Below are 16,461 nucleotides of genomic sequence, written 5' to 3' on the forward strand. Positions count from 1 at the left end.
CAGCTAAGTGACCTGACCAATCCCATGCTTCCCTGAGCCTCTATCTCCTTATCTGTCCAATGGTGGTAACAGTAGTCCCTAGCTATTATAGACTGTTTCCATCATCTGTTCAGCATCCCTACTTTCCCCGGGAACAGCAGTCTTCCCCTTCTTGAGGATCTTCTCCTCCAAACACTGGTTCAGCCAGGGCAGTCATGGCATCTATGATCCTGTCCCTTGGCTATAGATGGTTGGCCCATAGGTGGACAGCTGGTTAGAGCTGGGCTAATCGGAAGCCTTCCCTGTTCTGTTCTGTTTTGAGTCAAAACTGAGAAGGTGGCTGTGAAAATGTGAGAGGCTCAGGAGTTGTCATTGGTCAAATGTCCTACCTCATGGCAGAGTTAGTCTAGAGAGGGAGAGGCAGGGGAGAGAGAGACAGAGTATGTGAGTGAGTCCTGGCAGGATTCAGATCCCTAGTTCTGGCTGTGCCTGGGCCCACTAGCCCTGCTCACAATCTGGAAGTTCACCCTTCCCTTAGATTCCCAGGGTCACCTCACTAGTTGGCATTGGTTTCTAAAGATACACTTTTTCACAGGGTTGTTTGTAGGATCAAATGAGCTAAAGTGTGTGAGGCGCTCAGTCCAAGGCCTGGCCTGCTGCAGACTCAGTAGGCATGGATTCCTTTCCCTTAATGGGCACCTGGCAAGGATGGGGTTTGGCAAGATACCAGGAAGATGTGAAGCATCAGCACTAGAGAAGTGATGTAACTCAGCAGCTCTCCGGAAAACAAAGTCAGGTGCCTCGGGACCCTGCAGAGCTCCATGGGAGACCAGAATGAATGCCCAAGCGGAACACTTGGTGCATAAGAAAGGACGGGACTAAGAAAAAAACTCCTGTCCCAACCTTTTGTGGGAGGAAAAGTTGTCTGTGCCAGGGATGTATGCTGGAGTCCCTGGAGGTCTAGAAGGTGGACACCAGGAAAGGCTTTCCAGAGGAGAGACATTTGAGCTGGGTTTTGAAGGATGAATAAGAGTTTGTCAAACAGGGAAAGGACTTGGAAAAAGACACTGGACTATCACTACCAAACAGCCACTATTAATATAAAGCTGATTAGTATGAGAAGTCAGACAGCCTGGGTTTAATCCTGCCTCAACCAACCTTCAGATTCTTCTATGCTTCTGTTCCTTATCTGCAAAATAAGGAAATAGGGGCTTATTTTCAGTATTAAATGAGATGATATATGTAAAACACTCAGAACAAGGTGCTGTCAGAAGGCTGTGGTTAAGCACTAAATAAATGTTTAGCTCATTATGAAAAACATTTACATTATCAAGTCCACCCCCACCTTTAGAAGATTGGAACTGTTACCATTTATTGAGCCCTTAATAATCTCCAAGCATGGTGCTAAATGCTTAGCATGCTTTGTCTCTTTTAATCCTCCCAATAACTCCAGGAGGTGAGTACTATTATCCCCATTAAAGATAGAAAAACAGAGGCTCTGAGAGGTCAAGATTACATAGCCAGTGCGGAACAAGCAGAGTAGGGGTTCAAACTCAGGTTTGTCTAAGGATGCCCTTGGCCCAGAGAGAGAAAGGGACTAGCCTCAGGACACAGAGCAGGGTGCTGGGGTGCCAGGATTTCTTTCTGGACCCACTCAAGGGCAGTAATCTGGTTGGAGGTCCTTGGTTTGCCTCTCCCTTTATAACAACATGTACATTGAGTGTTGGATCTCACTGAGAGAACCAGAGGTGGCTGACGAGACACCTGCTAAGCCCTCCCCAGCCCCATTCACACGCTCTCCCACTCCACGGCGGACCTTGCGGGCCTGGGGCCCCTGGCCCAGGAGCAGAGCTGGGCCGACCCCACTTGGGTCCACAGGGTCAGGCCTCCCAGCAGGGCTGGCAGAGCTAAGAGCCTGGAGACCCGGCCACGCCCCTGTTCCCCTCCCTTTCCCAACCCCCATTGCTTCCGCCAAAGGTCCTTGTAGAAAATTCCAGCCGCGCCCCTGGACCGGGGTTTTTCCAGCGGGATGGGAGCAGTGGGTGCGTCTGGCAGCCAAAGCCGCAGAGGGGGTAGTAATTGGGCAGCCCTCGTCACCCCTGCTCAGGACTCCCCTCCCTTCGTTGTCCCCAGGGCCCCCGGCCAGCCTTGGCTCCTTGGGGACAGGCGGGCCGGCCAGGGGAGCCGGCTCGGGACGTCCTAGCAAACAGGAAATGAAACAAAGGCAGCGGCTTATCGGTCACCCCGCATTCCTTTCAGGTGATGCCCAAGCTGCCCGGGGGACAAGGCTGGCCCTGAGGGGCTGCCTGCCAGGGGACAGACCTCCTTGCTGCCTCAGCTCAGCGACTCTGGCTCCCCTGCCTTCCTGTTCAGCTGGGGGTGGGGGCAAGGAGAATTCCTGTCATGGGAGGCCCCATCACCAGGCACAGCCTCCCTGAGCTCCTGGAAAGGCAGGGCTTCACACTGACCTTGGTACCTAGAGGGGTGGGCTGGGGAGGGAGTCTTGAGAAGGGAATGTGGGGGAAAGAATGGGTTATATTCATTCAACCATTCCACAAACCGTAACACCACCTTATCAAGCGTACAGGTGTGGGTACCAGGACTCATCAATGAACCAGACCCAGTCGCGGCCCTCAAGGAACTTCCAGCATAAGGAGGGTACGTGAAATACTGGTGAAAGGGCAAGATGCAGGTGAGCTCACGGAGGGGGTGTCTAAGCCATGCTAAGTGGGGTTGCAGTGGTTTGGGGACTCATGGGTCCCTTGCACGGCACCTGGCACATCAGTTACTCTCCACCAGTACTGTCTGATTGAAGAAAACCTGGAGTTGGCTTTGAAACAGCAGTGGGACAGGGGTGGGTGGAACGGAAGGGCATCTGGACTGAGAGCAGCATGTACAAATACCCAGTGGTCTGTGTGTACTGGACATTAGCGAGCAGTGAGGACTCTGGAGTCGCCTGGGCACTGGGTGAAGAAGCTGGTGAGGAGGCTGGTGGGGTGGGTCCTGATGGCCTTGAACGCCAGGCCGAGGCCTGGACTTAATTCTCCTGGCACTGGGAGCGTGAGGAGGTGGGGGAGGGAGAGGGCTCAGAGAGGCAAGCCCAGCCTGGCCTAGGGATAGGGGAAGCAGGGGGGTCCCTTTGCCTGGGTGGCTTGGAGAGGCTGATCTGCAGAGACAGAGGCTCCAACTTCTGTGGGGCTGTGCCCCCCTTGCCTGCTGGGCACTGGCGCCAGTTCTGCTGATTGGTGGGTTGGATTCCCCCGCCTCAGGCGGTGCTGACTCAGCGTCTGAGAAGTGGTTCCCACAGGCCCACGACTCTCCAGGGGCCAAAGGCCATGCCATCCATGCCCCACCTCCAAGTGGGTCAGTGCCCAGGGCCACTGACAATTAGGGCTGAATGGAGGCTAAGATTTCTGGTCCACCCCCCACCCCCACCCCCGCCAACCAGCATGGCCACAGGCAGTCCTTTCTGCTGTCTAACCATATGCCACCCAAACTCTGGCCTGGCTCTCCACACCCAGAAGTTCCAAGAAACGTAGTTATCAATACTTTGTTTTTATTTTAAAACAGTGAAAAGAAAAATAAATATCTTTGAGGAATAAGAGTACAAGGGTGGGGTGGAGTGGTGGGGCCGGAGAAGGGGGTGTCCTGGCTTCGGTGGTCTTGCTCCTTCCTGGCCAGGCCCTGCCCGGCCACCGCTGGGAGGTCTGGGGGCTCCGCCAGCCTCACCTGCCCGAGGCTCCCAAGCCGGGCGCTGTCCTCGGAACCCTCGCGCGAGGTTTAGGCCCCTGGGGCCCGGAGCTCCGTCGGGCGGGCGGGGAGGAGGCTGCTGCCCCACAGAGGGCTCTTCCCGGCGTGGTGCCCGCGGCCTCAGTGGTGAGCCATGTCCTCCATTCCCACGCGGCCCCAGACGCCCAGCACGAAGCTCTCGATGTCGCACTCGTTGGCGCCGCGCACGATGCGGAAGTGGCCCCTCTCTCCCCAGTCTGGGCCCCACGAGTTGGCCGCCGTCTGGGAATGAGGAGGAGCCGTGAGGAGCGGAATCGGAACGGGAGAGGAGGACAGGAGGCCCGGGAACGCAGCGCAGGGACTCACCCAGTACTTGAGCGTCCTTCCGTCGGGCAGCGTCTCCTCCCCCCACCTGCGGGCCAGAGCCGGAGGGGGAAGGGCGCTGATTCACCTGCTTTCAGGAGCTCCCGCCCGAGGCCTTCCCTGCCCAGGCCCCTGTTGCCATTGGTGACTTGGGTGCACCTCAGGACTTGGGCAGCTCTCTGTGCCTCTCTGCACCTCCCTCAGCCTCCACATCTCTAATTCTGTGCACCTGTGCCCGGTGTGGGGACGGTCCCAAAGGGACAACTGGAGGGGGAAGCAGAAAAGGAGGGAAACTGGGCCTCCACCCTCCAGGGATCCACATCCCAGCGACCAGTTCTCTGGGACCTCACACATCTGCCTGCCCTCCCTCCTCACCTGGCGGGGGGATGGGGGGCAGGGGGCAGGGTGTGTGTGCAAAGTACATTTCATTGGTTGGGCTATTGAAATCAGTGACTCTAGCACTGCCTCTTATATCAGCTGGGGAAACTGAGGGCTGGGGGAGTGAGTCAGGCAGAGCTGGGACAGGTGCTGAGCTGGGGAGAGGTTGAGCAACTCTTGAATCCTTGTCTGTATTTCATTTGGAGTTAGTTTTCCAAGTGTGTAAGGAAGGAAGAGTTCTAGAACACCTTAAAAGGCCCCTAACTCTTGGTGTGACCCAGGGCAAGTACGTCCTCTTTTTGAGTCTCAGTTTCCTCCCCTATGAAATGGAGCTTTGCAGAGAGGTGGTAAGGATTCAAGGCAGACTCAGAGGCCCCAGTGCAAGCCCTGCTGCCCCCAACCCCCCTGCCCACCAAGCCCCTCACCCTGTGATCTTGACCGAATGGGTCCCATGATGGCGGTATTGCTCCGGCCTCCCAAGGCTCACTGGTGTATGGCTGTAGATGCCGCTCTGGTACAGGAAGAAGTCCTCGTGCACCTCCATGAGGGCTGTGGGCAGAGGTCAAAATGGGGCTGGCTCAGCCCATCAGCACAGGCACTGATATCCAAGCCTGGAGATGCTTGCCCAGGCCCCGGGGCCTTTGGTACCAAGACTCTAAGTGCCCCCTCCAGGTGCTGCTCCTGGGGAAGGGACATGGTCCCGCCACTCCTGGCCCCAATGGACTTGCTGCTCAATGCTGTACGGACCACCTGTGCCTCTGTGCCCAGTCTCAAGCAGGCACAAGCTTCTGGAATCAGGGGGTAGGATGAGGGGCATTTACCCTGGACAGGGCCATTCTCCATCAGCTCCTTCATGATCTCCTTCTCCTGGAGGGTGAGGGGGTGGGGAGGAGAGTATCCATCAGGCGCGAGGCTCAAGCCTTTGGCCAACCTTCCAGCTCTCCTGCCTTTGCCCCCTCACCCAAGTGCAGACTTACGTTGGAGCCGAGGCGGTAGGCAGGAGTGACCTGGTAGATGTCATTGGCATGGACATAGCTATTGGGGCAGCGGGCGGTGGCCTGCCGTTTGCCCCGACCCATGGCCCGACTGTGCATCATGCAGCGGGGTGCGGAGCCAGCCTCGTCCCACCCATGGCCCGAGAACGGGTAGCAGTGGTCAGACACAACTCTGCAGGGGCAGCAGGAGGGAGCGGGGACAGAGTGGGCATGGGGCAGCCTGGCCCAGGCCCTTCCTGCAGGCTTTCCCTTCCTAAGACCCCCGCCTCATGCCCTCTTCCCACCCCCTTGCTGCTCACCCTCGACGGCGCAGGAACCACCAGGCACCGTCAAGTCGCCCACCGCGGCAGCCCTGCTGGTTGTGCGTGTCACAAGACAGCAGGTTCTGGGGCGACAGGACAGTTGTCATGTGCCCCAGAGAATGGATTGAGACTCGATCAGATGCCACGGCTGGTGGGAGGGGAGGTAGAGGCGCTGTCAGGGGGCTCCGGCCTTTGCCCTCCTTTCCCACCTGGCCAGCCCCTGCCCTTGAACGTACCTGCCGTGGAGAAGGCCCAGGAGCCTGCACAGTTGCCCTGGTCGAGAGGGTCGTGGATCAGGTTGGGCCACTTCTCAGAGGCCTCGAAGGCTCTGGGCAGCACCTCCCCTGGGCCCAGCACTGTCTGCAAGGAAAAGGTCACTCTGTCTGCCTCCCGCCTCTGCCCCAGGCTGCCCCTCAGGGGCCCTAGGCATTGGACGTCTCCCAAGAGTCCAGGGCCTCGGTGCTTTGTGACCACCTAGAGGGGTGGGATAGGGAGGGTGGGAGGAGACGCAAGAGGGAGGGGATATGGGGATATATGTATATGCACAGCTGATTCACTTTGTTATACAGCAGAAGCTAACAACACCACTGTAAAGCAACTATACTCCAATAAAGATGTTAAAAAAAAAAAAAAAAAAAGAGTCCAGGGCCTCCTGCAGTTTGATCTTGAGCCCTCTGTTGCTGAGAGAGTCCAGCAACCTCCACGGTGACCCAGCGGAAGACCCAGGCACCATTTAGTGCCCCTCTAGTGTCAGGTGGGGGGTGACTAGTCCTGTTTTACAGGTGAGGCAATTGAAGCCAGGAATAGGGAAGTGGTCGGGCCACTTTCCATCCTCAAGCCCTGCCTCTTTCCTCCTCTGCACCCTCTGATCTGCTACATCCTTCTTCCCACCAGGACCTTGGGCTTCAGGCCCCAAAGGGCAGGGGAGGGAAGAAGCATTAAGGTCCCGTGACTGGGCAGGCTGCCAAGGCAAACAGCAGGAGGCAGAAAATAGCCGGAGGCCCAGGGGAGTAAGGGCAGGGGCAGGGTCTGGTCACCTCAGCCTTGAGCTGAGCTCCCTCTGCAGGGAGGGCCGCTCTGGCCAGTCACCGCCTCCTCCCTACCAGCCACTGATGGAAGGAGCCTCCGGCATGTGCCCCACCCCTGTCCCGCTGAAGCTCCCCTTCCTCACCCTTTGACTGTTCTGGCTCTGGTTCTCATTTCTCCCTCTGGAGGGTCCCACTGGTGGGAAGGGAGAAACCCCTTCCTCCCTGGGGGTTCTGCTGAGATGGCGTTTGTTTCCGAGAATTGCTGCTCTCTGGCCAAAGCTGGAGGAGTGTCTGTCCCTCCCTTCCCAAAATACCAAGGTGACCTCCTGGCCCTTAGGGCCCTAACCCAGCCATACTGGGACCAATGACATTTTTCCCAAGCCGGAGAGGCCGGAGAAGCTAGAGAGGGTCAGATGCTGGGACCACAAAACTCAGAATCTGAGCAACAGTTCTTGCAGCGCAGCATATCTTGTTATAGGCAGAAACCTAAGGCCCAGAGAAGGGGAGTCCCTTGTCCAGGGATACACAGCCTATTGGCGGGGGACAGGCCTAGGCCCCTGGAGAAGCAGGGCACAGGGTGCCAGGGTCCCTGGAGTCGTAGGCCAAGAGGAGATGGCAGGATTGCGGGCAGGGATGGACTTACATGAATCTCATTCATATTGGTGACGGAGGAAGACGGGCGGATGGTGCCCAGGCGGTAGCGGATGCCCTCATCCAGGGTCATGCCCCAGAAGGCACTGTGGTTCCCAGCCCGCCACCTGAAAGAGAGGGGATGGAGGTCACAGACCGGCCAAGGCTGGGGGTCCTGGAGGTATGTGCGTGTGGGTGGGAGAGATGCCTACCAGCTAAGTGTACCCATGAATAAGACCCGAGTGTGGGTGTGCCTGACAGGACATGCATCTCGGGCAGAACATATGTGTGTGCACGTGCATGTGTGCCCACTCGGGGCATTTTTAGGGCCTCTCACCCATAGCTGCCTTGGTTGATGGCCTTGATCATGTTTTCGTCCACCAGGCATGGCTCCTGGTCACACTCCCACTGCCCTTTCTCCTGGCAGGTGCTGGAAGAACAGGAGGAGAGGAAGAGGGGAGGTGGTGCTGGGCATCCTTGGAAGGGAGGAGGCCTCAGAGGTCAACATGGGCCTGAAATTCTGCATCAGCGCCTATGAGAGGACCGCCAGATGATCCCATCCAGCCTGGTGGCTTTAAATGTCAGTTTCAAATTTATGATTCTCAAGTTTTTATCTGCTTCTCAGATCTCTCCCTAAACTCCAGATTCAAGGATCTTACTGCTACACCACATCACCTCCTGGATGTCTAACAGGCCACACTCACCACATCCCAAACCAAATTCCTGTTCTCCCGTACTCCCAGGCCTGCGCCTGCCACAGTCCTCAAAAACGGCACTCCGTCCTCTCCTGGAGCGCAGGCCAAAAGCCTGGGAGGCACCCTTGACTCTCTCTCACATGCGAACCCAATTCATTGGCAAATCGTGTTGACTCTACCTTAAAAACACATCCAGAATCCAAACCACGTCTCATTCTTTTCCGCAGCCACCATGGTCCAATCACCTTTCACTTGGCTTCTGCTGTAGCCTCCTCACTGTTCTCCCCGATTCTGCCCTGTGCCCCCCTCCCCCGCTTTGGTATATTTTTAACACAGCTGCCCAAGCGATCCTGTTAAACCCAAATCATATCATGCCATTCCCTTGCCCAAAACCTGCCACTGGCTTCACATCAAGAGTAAGTGCCAAAGTCCTTCCAGTGCCAACAAGGCCCTGCACGATCTGTCCTCCTGTCCTCTCTCTGACCCCCTCCTCCCTGTCCTGGTTCCTGAGGTCCCAGCCAGGCTGGTCCTGACTGTTGACACCAGCCGTGCTCCTGCCCCCGGGCCTTTGCTCTGTTCTTCCTCCAACATCCTCATGGCCCCTCTCCCTTCTTCTAAGTCCTTATTCAAATGTCACCTTCTCAGGGCAGCCTGCCCTGGCCACCCTATCTCAGCATCCTCCACACTTCCTACCCTGCTTCCCTGTTTTCTTTTCTCCTCAGCCTGTCATCACTATCTGACGTATTATATCTTTAGTTATTTATATCGTCTATACCTGTTTCTTCACAGAATCTAAGTTCCTTGAGGGCAGGTATTGTTTGATACCTTCAGTGCCTAAAAACAAAACCTAGCATGTAGTAGTCACCCAATAGATATTTGTGGAATGAATGAATGAATGAATGGGGCAGTACAGTGAAGTGATTAAGAGCATGGATTCTGAATTGAATCCAGGGTTCAGAGTCTAGCTGACTAGTCATGTGACCTTAGGTAAGTTATTTTAAACTCTCCCTCGATGTTGTTTGTAAAATGAGGATAATAATAGTACCACCTTCCATGGATTAAAAGGCAACCTTGCAAAGTACTCAGCCCAGGGCCTGGCCCATGTGATGTGCTCAAGAATTGTTATCTTCCATTATTGTTCTCATTACAGGAACCCCAACTCCCCACCCCCCTGAATTTCAGACTCACATCCAGCTGGCCTCCTGACAGCTCCTCTGGGTGTGTGAAAGGCACCTCAGAATGGCCAAACTATCTTCCCCCAAACCTGTTCCTCCCTTAACATCCTCAACTCAGAAAACGGCACCTTATCTATCCAGTTGTTTGAGCCAGAACTCCATGTGGTCCGCGGTGTCTCCCCTACCACCTGCCCCTCACCCATACCCACCTACCACCGGCCTCTGCCCTATCAGCCGGTCATGAAAGACTCCACCACCGCCACCCGACTCTGGCCCCTTATCCCCTCTCACCTGGACCCCCCCCCCCCCCCCCCCCCGCAGTGGTGCAGTGGCTTCCTAACCAGGCTCCCTGCTTCTTTGTGATTCCCTCCGCCCAATACACACACCCCTCTCTTAAAGCCACAGAGATCTTTGAACAACACAAATCAGACTGTGTGCTCCCTAAGTGGCTGCGCAGGACACTTAGAGCAAAATGCAAAATCCTTGGCACAGCTTATGAGACCCAAGGGATGCGGCCTGCCCCTCCTCCGGGCCTCTCTCCCCATTTCACAGCTCCAGCTGCAATGAGCTCGGTCCCACCTCCTGGCCATTTCCACAAGCCATTTCCCCCCATGTTCCCTCCTCCTGGGCCTGGGCCACTCATGCTCTCATCTCCCTGGTATCTGCATAAATATCCCTTCCTGAGTAGCCTTCCCTCGCCCCCACCCCACTCTAAACTAGGGTCCCCCATTAACCTCTTTCCCCCCCATCACACCTGTAAGGTTGTAATGACAGGTTTATTATTTGTGTCACCATTAGACTAGAGGCTCCAGTGCAGGGACAAGGACTGTCTGCCACATTCTGGCTGCATCTCCTTGGCCCAGCACAGCACCTGGCACATAGTAGGTCTCTAATAGGTGTTGACTGAACAGTTGAATTCTATGAATTCTACAGTGCTTTTACAAGCTCATAACTCTGCTATGACAAGATGCTAAACTGCACCCTTTCAAGCCTGCCCAAGGCTCCCGCCTCCTTTGTTGCCTTTTAAGGAGCCTCAAGGGGACGAAGACCCAGTATGGCTGGGATCTCCAGCCCCAGGAGCTGCGGGGGCACTTTCAGGGAGGCTTTCGTCCTTCCCTTCCCCCTCTGACTCTCGAAAGCATCCTCGAGGGTTCACAGAGCCTGGGAGGCCCACAGACACTGTCCCACACTCTCCCTCAGGTGTCAAGTGCAGGGAACACAGCCAGAACTGGCCTGAGAGGGCAGTGGCTTGGTCAGTCCTTTTCTGCCACCTCCCTCTTTGCCCCCCAGGGCTGTCCAAGCAGGTCTAGGCAGGACTGGTGGCAGCAGGTCCCAGCATTCCAGAGGGGGCCTGGGTGGCCAGGCCCTAGGGAAGGGACAGAGAGAGTGTTGTTAACCCCTCCATGTCCAGAGGCATCCTATCAGTAGCAGCAGAATCATGCAAGCATGCCCCATCTTTTGAAACACACACACAGGTCACACACACTCAAAGCATGCACACACACACACATGCTCTCTCACCCAGACACACGCTAAAATACACGAGTCCCCACTCTCACTGTGACCCAGGCACCCCTCACGCCAGTGAGGCAATGGAAACAGCTTATGCGTAATGCATTCCAAAAAGTTTCCTCCTCCCTGGGGCCCTCTCAGTCCCAGGGCATGGGGTGGAGTGGGTGCAGGGCCTCCTCCTCTAAGTCTTAGGGTCCGTATTATTTCCATTAAGGCATTCAAGGCTTCGCACCTCCCATCTCAGGCCTCAGATTAGGGTAGGGGGGCACCTCAACCCCTTCATCCTCCCACTGGGAATGGTGGGGAGGGTTGGAGGAGGAGGAGGGGCCACATTCCAGGGAAGGCCCTGCTACAGTCTGGCTGGCTGCCAGCTCAGCCATCCCTGACCCTCATCCGGTCCAGGGCAACAGATGCTGCAGTCAGAGGTTTCCTTCCTGGCGCCCCCTCCTTGGACTCTCCCGTGACAGGGAGAAAGGTTGGGAGGGGCAGTAGCCTAGCCCCAGGCAGGAGGGGCTGCACCTGGAGCTGGGCATCCATGGTTGACTGCTCCTGGGGACTGCTGTTGGAATGCTGGTACAGAAGTTGAGATGGTCCGTGTAAAAATTCCCATGTTACAGATGAGGAAACTGAGGCTCAGAAAAGGGAAAGGCCTTGCCCCCAGCAAATGAGTGACAGGGATAGGATTTGAATCAAGCCTGTTCCACAAAGCCCGCAAGGCAAGCCTCCGACACTTACCAACGGTTACAGTTGTCCCAGTAGGTTCCCAAGACTGGATAGATGCGACCCCTGTGCATACATCCTGGTGGGAGGAAAGTCAGAAAGAGAAGTGGAGCCAAGACCAGAGACGATGGGTTGAGATGGCCACCAGGTCCTCAGAGGTCAGGTGTCCCGAATCCTCCCAAACACACACACTCACACACACCAGCCCTCACTGAAACTAAAGCCAAGGTATAACTTAAGACATCTCCTACAGGGTCACACACCAACTGCTACTTCGGAAGTTCTTCAGTGACTCCAACCCGGATCCCTCTTGCTTTGCCTGGATGCCAGCCACAACATTCCTTAGATCCTATGCAATTTAAATGAGTTGGGGTTTGGAGACGGGGGAGTGGGAGGAGTATGGGGAAGCCAAAGCCCAGAGAAGGTAAGTGGCTCCCCTAAGATGACACAGCACTTTGCGGTGACAACCCAGGTATGCCCTCTCACACCCGCAGCCCCATGGAATTGTGGGAAAGAATTCAAGTGACTCTCCTCTTGCATAAGGGCGAATGGATGGTGGTGAGAGCTGAGAGCAGGAACAGACTTAACCCACCTCCCAGGTGTGACCAGCCATCTCAGGGGTAGAGAATCCTGAGCAAAGGCAGAGGAATTGTTAAGATGAAGCTGACCAACCCCTGTGCTTTATCAGTCTGAGGGTGAGTCAGCAGGTGTGGCCAGCACCTTCTAAGTCCAGAATATGGAGACAGGCAGGACTGGGAGAAAGGGCAGGAGGCTGCGCTTCTCCTGGGCCAACTTAAAATCTCACAGACCGAGGCTCTTCTTTTTCCATCTTACTGGAGAGATTCAAGTTAGACCAGAGTGGGGACTTCCCAGAAGCGCAGAGAGAGGGGCAGGGTCTCTTTCCCAGATTCTACAAAGCCTCCCCTTGGAAATGTCAATGCATCAGCCTTGCTCCTGAGCCTTGCTGAGTTTGGGCTTGACAAAGTGACCCACCCCTGGCCGTGTGGTGCCCACCTTGGATGGGGGGAAAGGGGGGTGGCACGCCGAGGCAGAAGTCCCAGAAGTCAGGGCAGCAGTCGGAGACGGTGCGGTTGCAGAAGAGGTCACAGTAACAGGTAGCACCCAGGTAGGGCAGGGCGCAGTCATCGGCGCGGCCGCGGCAGCACAGGTCCTGCTCCTGGCAGTACCGGCCACCCGCATCCCGGATGCCCCGCAGGTGCAGAGCTGGTGCTAGCTCCCGGCGCCCACGACCCCGCTGGGCACCCAGGGCCAACTCGCCAGCCAGCAGCAGCAGCAGCAGCAGCCCCAGTGGACATCGCCACATGGTGCCTCCTGGGCCCAGGGAGGGCAGAGTTCAGGGGTCAGAAGTGGTGGGCAACAGAGATTCCCTGGCACCCCAGAGACTGATCTCCCAGCTTCCTGAGGCTGTGAGTCCAAGGGGTTCCAGCAGGGACCCTGATTCCTGGGTCCCCAGCCAGGACAGGGGCGAGGAGCCACAGTTTACGTGCCCTGGCTCACCGGGGGAAGGGGCTTAGGCAAGAAATGGAGCCCCTCCCTGACCTGCCGGGGGACCTTCAAGGACAGGAGGTGGGGATGGTGGCATTCTTGATGCTCCCCACTCAACACCCATGCTTCGCACCCGGAGTCTCCTCCTGTTCTGGACCCCTGTGCTTCCCTCAGCCTCCGTCCTTGATGGGGGTCCCTGACTTTGTGCCCTCATGTGTCCCTCTGCCCCCCTCCACTCTCCCTCTCTGCCACCTGTCTTGGTCTCTCCACCTGGCCCCTCATGCTCTCTGTTCCTTCTGTCTACACCGTCTCCCCTCTGAGCAGGGGAGCGTCCCTACCTGGTGAGGGGTGTGGGCTGAGCCCGGCTGCCCTACTCGCCTCCGCCTTCCCGCTCCTGCGACCGCCGGACACTCAAAGTCAAGTGAGGAACGCGGGGCGGGATCGCTTTTTGTACCGCCCCGCCCTGCGCGCCGCCCCGGCCCCGGCGGCGGGAGGGAGGGGCCCCGGCTCTTTTGCACCTGGAATAGCCCCGCCGGAACTCCGAAATTGGGACTAGTGAGAGGGGCCGTGAGCACGTGACTGACCTTGTTGGGTCTCCGGTGGAAGCCGTTCCCTTAGGGGCGGAACTCCAACCGAAGCAGAAACAACTGTGGTGTGACACTGGTAAGGACTGCCCAGTGGGCTTCGCCGTGGGGCTGAGGGGCTCGCGCGGACAAGGGAAGATAGGGGGCAGCGGAGCTCCGAGTTTGGGACCTAAGTTTGGGAAATGATGGGGAGAGTGTGGCCGGCAAAAATCTCTAAGCCCCCCGTGACCCCTCAGTAAGAAAGACAGCCATGCACGCCCCTCTTCAAAGTGCCCCCCCCCCCGCCAGGCTTGGAGCCGCCCCAAGCCGCCTCCGTTCCCAGGAATGACTGGAATCTGGAGGAGGAGGATTTAGGACCCTTGGGCTGCTCATCCTCCTGAGGGGGTGGGGTGGGTGCGGGGTGGGAGCTGCCTCCCTGCCCTGAGACCCCCTCTTTGCGTCCGCCCTCCCCACTCAGTTCCGGCACCTCGCCAAACACTGCTGCCTCTATCAACCCCTCCAGGGGGCAGCCTGCTCGGCACCTGTCCCCCATCCAGGGTCCAGAGGAAGAACACTGCCAGCTGGCGCCCCCTGCAGAGCCCCACCCCCGTTCCTGCCCTGGTTATAAACCCTGCCTTTGCCCAGGCTGGCCTGGGCCCCAAACAATGGGGCTTCTGTCCCACCAGGCCTGCCCATCACCTTCTACCTCCCCACTGCGCAGTCCCCTCTCTTCCAGCAGTTTGGGTCCGGGCCAGAGGATTCTAACAGCGGAAGGATGAAAGAGACTCCACCTGGACAGATTCCCCCCATCCCTGGCCTGAGCCTCACAGCTGCCCCTAGGTGAGGGAAGCTTCAAGTATCGGGGATTCCCTTTGCCCTCTCTCTGACCTCCCTGCACCCCTCCCCCAGCCTTGGGGCATCCTCAGCTGGCCAGCCCCAGGGGGAGGGGAGGGACCAGGACAACGGGCATCTGTGACTGGGTTGACTGGGTTACCCCCTGCCAGGGGGTACTGGGCAGGGAGTCAACGAGGGAATCCTGCTCTGGGTGCGCGTGCGGAAGAGGGAGGAGTAATGTCCTGGAGCCCCAGCGTTGGCGGGAACACTCACAGGAGCTGGCCATCTGCTCCCTGCAGGGACCCCGGAGGACACAACCTAGACGAGACACTTGAGGCTCAGGAGGACAGAGTTGCCCAAGGGCACACAGCCAGAATGCAGGCTCCCTACCTACCACCACTCCACTCCTTTCCCCTGTCACCCGTAGTCACCCACTGCAGGTCTCAACACCCGCCTGGTCGGGAAGTCCCTTTCGATGTCTAACCTCCATTCATCTTACTGCAAGGTGGGCCCCTCGTATTGGGAAGGGGATGGAGGCTGCCTTCAGAAGAGTTCATGCCCAGAGAATCCACTTTCATGAGTCAGTTTCAGTGTGGTTCTGCGGCCTGGGGCTGGCCCTGGGGCATCTGGCCTGTTCTTTGCCCCAAATCACCCCCTGTAGGCCACCCACGTTGTCAGTGTTGTATGTATATCTGAGTCTGTGAGGTGTTTCTGCTTGGGCGTGTCTGAGTCTGCTTGTGTCTCTGTTACCTGTCTGTTATGTGCCTATGTATCTGTCTGGATGTTGCCTCTGTGTGGTCATGGGTTTGTCTGTCTTGTCCATCAGTGTCCTGTTTGCCTGTATTTGTGTGCTTGTTGGCTTGTGTGTCGCTGTGTATAGCTGTATGACTGTCCCTGTCTGTGTCTGCCTAGCTCCTAGGTGTCTGTCTTGCTAGGAGTCTGTTTGTCTGTGTAGGTGTCTGTTCATGTCTGTTCGCGGGTTTTAGCTATCTGCCTGTCCTTGCCTGCCTGTCTGTCCATGCATAGGAGACAGGAACACAGAGCAGGGAAAGAGAGCAGAGCCAAAAGCATGGCTCCGAGGTCCCTCGTCATTACTGAGCTTGGCACTGAGCCCGCCCCAGTGGAATCTTGTGACTCACTGGGTTCCTTGGCCAAAGAGGAAAGGAAAAGGGCAGGGCTCTGGGGGAGGGGCTGGAAACCCACTTTCCTTTTCCATGGCCCCTCTCCTTCCTGGTGACTCATTCTCTGTCTTAATTATTGTCCAAGGGCCTAGGGCAGAGGAACAGGTGAGGAGATAGCAGCAGGCCTTACCCTCTGAGCCCTCTGGCTTCCTGGGAGGCAGGTGGCCTGGGGCTCCGCAGTGACTCCGACCTCCCTCACTTGTGACCCTGGGCGGACACTGCCTCTCTCTGGGCCTTGGTTTCCCATCTGTACTCAGATGCTCCCTAGAGGCCCTCCGATGCTCTTTTCTTTCTACAAAAGGGAGGCGAAGCTAAAAAGAGCAGTGACATGTCTAAGGTTGCACAGCAGAACAGAGACCTGGGCCTCCTCTCCTCTCCCCGGGAGTCCAGTGCTACCCCTCCTCCACCTCCCCCTTCCCCAGCTGCTCTGGGTGCTCAGAATGGACCATTCTCCTCTGGAGGCTGAGCAGGGCCTCCTGGGAAGACAAAGACCCATTGTACTCTGCTCAACCCAGGTCTGCGGCCAACTACCCACCACCTGAGGCATGGGGGCTCAGATGTTTGTGTCCCAAACGGCACCACAGCTAGGGCCGGGGGTCCCTTGTGGGCCCCTGTGGTCAGCTGGACACATCCAGAGCTTGGAGCAGTGATACCTGGAGCTGAGTCTGAGATCCAGGCCAGGCCTAATGTTGTCCGTGTTGGGCCCTGTCGTGACATGTCGGGCTTCCTGGGGCCAGTTGGACTGTATTATCAAAGCACTGCCCGCAGGGCTGTGTGGCAAAGTGTGGCACTGCCGTAGCATGCTGGAGCTTGTGGGAGATGAGATTCGGGGCCATGTGGAAGTCTGTTGTACTGAGCCGTGGAATGCTTT

General features: G+C 57.2%; 1 protein-coding gene across 7 annotated transcripts in view; it reads right to left on the minus strand.

Annotated features, from left to right (window-relative positions):
- Positions 1 to 3,518: 3,518 nt before the first annotated feature.
- Positions 3,519 to 16,461, minus strand: part of TINAGL1 (tubulointerstitial nephritis antigen like 1) — a 496,849-nt gene continuing 483,906 nt past the window's right edge. For 3 of the 7 annotated variants that reach the window (XM_067013050.1, XM_067013034.1, XM_067013027.1), the window contains exons 2-11: positions 11,522 to 11,587; positions 7,742 to 7,834; positions 7,418 to 7,532; positions 5,983 to 6,220; positions 5,744 to 5,894; positions 5,427 to 5,616; positions 5,271 to 5,316; positions 4,875 to 4,998; positions 4,075 to 4,120; positions 3,519 to 3,990 (exon numbers count right to left, since the gene is read on the minus strand). In XM_067013050.1, the coding sequence (XP_066869151.1) occupies positions 3,850 to 3,990; positions 4,075 to 4,120; positions 4,875 to 4,998; positions 5,271 to 5,316; positions 5,427 to 5,616; positions 5,744 to 5,894; positions 5,983 to 6,220; positions 7,418 to 7,532; positions 7,742 to 7,834; positions 11,522 to 11,580 (1,203 nt within the window). In that variant the 5' untranslated portion in view covers positions 11,581 to 11,587 and the 3' untranslated portion in view covers positions 3,519 to 3,849. Of the gene's footprint in view, positions 3,991 to 4,074; positions 4,121 to 4,874; positions 4,999 to 5,270; positions 5,317 to 5,426; positions 5,617 to 5,743; positions 5,895 to 5,982; positions 6,221 to 7,417; positions 7,533 to 7,741; positions 7,835 to 11,521; positions 11,588 to 12,520; positions 12,839 to 13,350; positions 13,499 to 16,461 lie in introns of those variants that run through there. The other 4 variants (XM_059037398.2, XM_067013018.1, XM_067013059.1 and 1 more) reach the window with 4 other exon arrangements.

This window comes from Kogia breviceps, chromosome 1 (genome assembly GCF_026419965.1).
Source record: "Kogia breviceps isolate mKogBre1 chromosome 1, mKogBre1 haplotype 1, whole genome shotgun sequence".
Classification (NCBI taxonomy): domain Eukaryota; kingdom Metazoa; phylum Chordata; class Mammalia; order Artiodactyla; family Physeteridae; genus Kogia; species Kogia breviceps.